At 35.3% G+C, this 5,487-nt stretch overlaps 2 protein-coding genes across 2 annotated transcripts in view; both read right to left on the minus strand.

The window, feature by feature from the left end:
- The window catches only part of abca3 (ATP binding cassette subfamily A member 3), a 39,617-nt gene extending 38,674 nt beyond the window's left edge, over positions 1-943 (minus strand). Inside the window, exon 1 of the mRNA XM_015372155.1 lies at positions 675-943. The gene's annotated coding sequence lies outside the window, so the exon portion shown is untranslated. The remainder of the gene's footprint in view (positions 1-674) is intronic.
- Positions 944-3,670: 2,727 nt separating this feature from the next.
- ccnf (cyclin F) overlaps positions 3,671-5,487 on the minus strand; it is a 14,634-nt gene continuing 12,817 nt past the window's right edge. Inside the window, exon 17 of the mRNA XM_015372204.1 lies at positions 3,671-5,303. Coding sequence (XP_015227690.1) covers positions 4,855-5,303 — 449 coding nt within the window. The 3' untranslated portion in view covers positions 3,671-4,854. The remainder of the gene's footprint in view (positions 5,304-5,487) is intronic.

Below are 5,487 nucleotides of genomic sequence, written 5' to 3' on the forward strand. Positions count from 1 at the left end.
TTTTTATATACATATACATATATATATGTATATGTATATAAAAAACTACCTATTCAAATCTGAACACGGAGATCCATTAGCAAGATGTACTAAAGAAATACAAATAACCAAAAAAAAAAAAGAAAAATCTGGAAAAACACTAAAAAGGTTAATACATTTATTTTCCGTTAATCGATTGCTGTTAAAACACCAATTTTGGGTTTATTTGTGATTGTTTTATGATCACATTATTAAGTCTGAGCATTGTAATAACGCAGAAAAGGTTCTTGTAAGTTTTACTTTCACACTGATTCCAATCATAATGCTACATCTAACTGTATTATTATTTTTCTCCTTGAAATCTGGTTCAAAAGACCATGTGTTATACAACAACACAAAACAACGATTTTTCTGTCCAGTAAACATTAGGACTGTAATGGACATGGATCTCTTCCTGAACGCCCCTAAATTGGCTTTTTTCTTTTCCGATTGGCCAGAGGCAGAATTCTGCCTCCTCTGATTGGACGATACAACTGCCCGTCAAATCCTAAGGGATCTATTGAATGCAAACGATAAGGCTAAGATACAAATCAGGAAAAAATAACAAGTCATCGAAGTTTTATCTATACATATCTACATGTTTATAGCTGGTATTGATTTTTTTAGAGTTTTGCTAAATAAATACATAAAGTTACCTTAAAATGAAACAGGTTCGGAACATGAACCGGGGTCTTTCTTTCCCTTTCTCCCCTCCAGTCGAGGTGATAAACAGTTTCCTCCTTATTTTTCTACACCGGTGTGTGAAACATCACTCCAAGCCTTCTTCCTTCACCCTTACCGTTGATATGCGGCTACATCTGGAAGAGCTAAGCGCATTGGCAGCGGAGCCTGGCCGGCTGTGTCGCTTCCAGGTTGCTAGTTGCCAGAGGCCGATGACATTGCAGCAGCGGCTGGAGAAAGTCTGAAAATCATCCGCAAAAAGCCACCGACCGACAAACGTCAACAAAACACAAAACACGTGACCACATTGGGAAGCGTCACATGATTCTAGTTACTGAGATTTTATATATATATATATATATATATATATATATATAAAAGCAATTGTTAAAGTGTGTTGTTTTTAACCCTTTTGTGTTTTATATAGAAATATATAGAAATCTATATGGATATATAATATATATATAATCTAAAAATATATATATGCATACATGTATATACATACATATATAGATATCATATATATGCTTACATATGTATATATAATATATATAATCTAAAACAAAAAATATATATATATATCTATATAGATATAGCTATATAGATATATATATATATATATATATATGTAAATACATTAAATCACTGATAGAAATAGAGAAATATCCTTGGAAGAACTCTCCAGCTGAAGTTTTATCTTATTTAATCTCTGGCATCCTCACACCAACTGAGTTTTGTCTCCTCCTTTTCCCTGTTTTTCCATTAATTCATATGTAGCATTATTTGTAAAGTAAATTTACTATTAATCTTTGGCATATCAGCAACCATCAGGTTGTTGCCATACTAACTTTATTATCATCACTAACAATAAAAATTTTACATTTAACCACTCTTTTTGTTGTTACATTCAAAATATACTGAGAAATGTTTCTCTGTTTAGCAATACTTGGTTTAAGTTTCTCCCCATGCAATTTTTTTTTTGTCTTGCACTGTGAACAAGACCATAGAATGTGATTAGCTGCAAAAAATAAAGACGATGTTTCAATCATTGTTTCTTGTTTTAGCCCGAATGTCTTTAATCATGTGCTGTTGTAACAATGTTTAAAATTTTACATACAAAGCTACAGCAAACATTATTCAAAAATGGAAGGGAGAAAAAAATGAAAACTGAAGCAGAGGTAGAGACATTAAAGCATTAGTTCCCATTATCAAATGGCCAGATCCAGCTGATTTCCATTATGCATCTTGATTGTTGGCCTCCAATTATGCAATCTGCATGTCATATCCATTACTGGATTAATTGCGTTTTTGGTGCTTTCTCATGGAGAGAAGGGATATTAGACGATGCAATGGCAGGACGTGAATTTTTCTGTTCGATGATACTTAACGTTTTTACCAAAATCAGCAAATAAAAGAATATCGGTGCTAAAGAGATGTAGTTAAGAACTATAGGTTGTTAATAGGGATAATACTTATGTTTCATATTGAAATTTCACACATTTAAATTCTTTATCATATTTTAAAGCTTTAAATATAAAATGTGATCATATTGCAGGTATTTATTTACAGTGGCTCTTTAAACATGGGACTGTGGGGGGGGAAAGAGGGGGGAAAAAACAAAAATGTGTATGTAGTCTATTTTTATGTATTTCCATATTCATCCAGACCTGAAAAACACAAGTATCAAATTTGACACTTTTCCAAATCGAAAAGCAGTAGACTAATTTAAACTCACCACCTGACTATGGCCTACAGCAGTAGCAGCATCATGCTGTGGGGATGCTATTTAGTACGACTTTTAAGATTTCCATTCATGGACAAACAGACTCTAACCTAAGAAAATAAAACCTAAGAATCTGACAGGCTAAATATGTATCGTTTGATTGTTTGAGTGAAATAAAATCTTCAGTTTTCTCCAGGCTTTAAATCATTCTGGAATTTTCAGCCCCAAGATGAAGAATGAGTGTGGTTGCATCATGGTATGGGGTTAAATTTGTACTGGAGAGGATACCACTGACATACTAGGTTTTTATGACACTCATACTGGATATGCTCAATGGGATTCCTTCTGCTTGCTGGGGAAAAGGATATAAAAGATTCTAGAGCTGCTCAAAATAAATGAAACTATTGATTTTCTCAAGCTTTATTATTGCTACCCTGTGGTCACTGTTTTTTGATTTTAGCTCAAAATTGACAATTTTAAATTAATGATAATCATACTTTTGTTAACTATATATTTTCTCATGGTTGACAACTGTGGCTATTAATATAAAATAAAGCAAATTACAGTATTTTTACCATATTCTCATGTTTTACTTCAATATGGTACATTTCACCAGGTGAGAGCGGGGACAGGTTTATGTGTGTCAATGCCTTTATACAACGGTGTGTTCTTGTGCTGAGGACACAGTGAACAGTTTACCTATATGAAAATTATTTATATTTTTTAACAAAACTGTCAATTATGGAACTTTATTATAAGAACCAGTTACTATTTGTCATAACCCTGAACATTTATTAATACTGGCAGTTTTATATATATAAGATGTACAATGCTCAAACTGTCTACAGGTCCAGGATCAGTTTCAGCATCTGTCTCTGCATATCAGAAGAAAACTGTAATGAAAAATGCTGTTCTGGATCAGCCTTAAGTGGTTTTGACCAACTGATTGATAAAAGCTAATCATATTAAAAATTGGTTTGCCTGATGCAAATCTCTTCGTAGCAGTCAAATACAAAGAATGTTCCTACTTGTTTGCAGACACATAAAACTGAGGAGAAAAATATTTTCAAAGGGAGAATTATTACCATTTGTGTTTTTAAAAATTGTAGAAAACTGATGGGTATAAACACATTGTTGTCCATGTATGGTACTAAAATAGGCATTTTAAAATGATTTAACTAAATAAAATTACAATTCAACAGCAAAGTAGTAAACTTGACTCCAAAAAGAAATCATAACTTTTTTTTTATTTCAAACTTAATACAAAAATTACACATCAACATCAACGAAAACACAACTATAGAAAAATGCTTAAGAAAAAACAAACAAAAGAAACTTTTTGGGAATAAAGCAAATGCGATTTCAAGTAGTAGTGGCATGGCCTTTGTCTTTTCCCCCCATTTATACATAGAATATGTACATTATAATCCAAGATAATAAAAAAAAAACATAACAATTACAACCAGTCTGGAGTAACAGTTTAAAACGTATTTACAGTCAGTCACTAAGACGACATGCCTTGTCTATCCTGAATGAGGCAAAAAAAAACCCTGTTAGGTTTCCTCTAGTGTGCTGAATAAAGAAACACATCCATCAAAAATATTTTTCAATACTAAACATTAAATAATAAAAATAGGAAGAATGGTACATTCCTATGCACGGGTTTGATGATAAAAGTGCTCGACTTGATTCAGTTGGAGGACACCTCACTTTGCTTTTCAGCTGTGCATCTCTGAAAAATGTGAAGATCCAGCAAGTAACTAGAATTTTATTTTGCCTCATCATCAGAGCACGTTAGTGAAGGAGATAACAGCTGTATGGGAATCTCGATGGGATTAGTGTGCCACAGGTAAACAAACATCATTGATCAACAGCACAGCTTGAGTAGAACTAAAGCTATTTGAGTCTCCAAAGTGACCGATTTCACAGCTCTTATTTTAAACACAGATCTCCACGCAGAACCTTTGGAGAAGCTGAAGGAAAGGAAAACTGGATGAAAGTTTTCAGATTGCAGATATTTTCAAGAAAATAACAGTAGTCACCTTTAGCCATAATTCATCAAATACAGTACAGACAGTGCATAACGGAGGTTCTGTTTCCTTTCGAACGTTATCTGAGATAGGTTGTTGAAAAATCACATGGCTCCTGAGGAAAGTCGAGCCATTTTCCAGTGGTTTTAGAGCCGACTGTGGTTCCTGGGAGGTATTTCTACTCGTCTGCGTCTGTAAACATCTAACTGAAATGTAATGTGATGCAAAAGGAAGGCGTTTAAGCGGCTCATATTCTTGCCTCACCCTTAAACTCTTGAAGTCTTTGATTTTCTAGCAGTTTTAAAAGACCAGCTCTGACAAACAGGATAACTGAACATTAAAGACGATTTCAAAGTGCTGAAGGTTAGAAACCGACAGAGTGGTCTGAGTGTTGGTCAAAACTCAAAGGCTCAGGAAACCTGCACTCGCTGAGTAATCGTCTTCCAAATCCTCCTCTTCCCTTTTCAACTCGCCTCCACTGTGGGCCGCTACGTTCTTCCTCTTAACCTGTCTAGTGGAGGTCCCCCGAGGCCTCTGCATGGGCACTAACAGGCGGAACCCTGGTTGGGCAGCGGCAGAGGCTGCGCCAAGGGAGGTGGTAAAGGTCCTAAACGTGCGGGTCATGATGGAGGACGAAGAGCAGGTGGATGAGGGGCTGATGCTTTGGACGGATGAGTATCCTGAGCTGTGCAGATCTGCAGATGAGGCAGATGGTTCTTCTCCTGGGTAAACTTTGCTCCGTTCACTATCGGCTTCACTGAAGCTGTCGTCGTCGCTGGAGAGAGCTCGGCAGTGCTCCATTTTATCATCTCCATCAGTCAGGGTGTGCAGCTGGACGGAGATCATCGAAGCTGTTGAAGTAAATAAATAAAAGGGTCAAAACATCATTGAGATGTGATCAAAACAATCCGCACAGCTGTGGCTCCTATAAGTGTATTTAATATTTCTTAGGCTATGTTCACACTACAGGCCTTAATGCTCAATTCCGATTATTTTGTGAAATCAGATTTTTTTGCTTTCCCGTTCATATTTCCA

Source organism: Cyprinodon variegatus, unplaced genomic scaffold (genome assembly GCF_000732505.1).
Source record: "Cyprinodon variegatus isolate N-32 unplaced genomic scaffold, C_variegatus-1.0 Scaffold69, whole genome shotgun sequence".
NCBI classification, from domain to species: domain Eukaryota; kingdom Metazoa; phylum Chordata; class Actinopteri; order Cyprinodontiformes; family Cyprinodontidae; genus Cyprinodon; species Cyprinodon variegatus.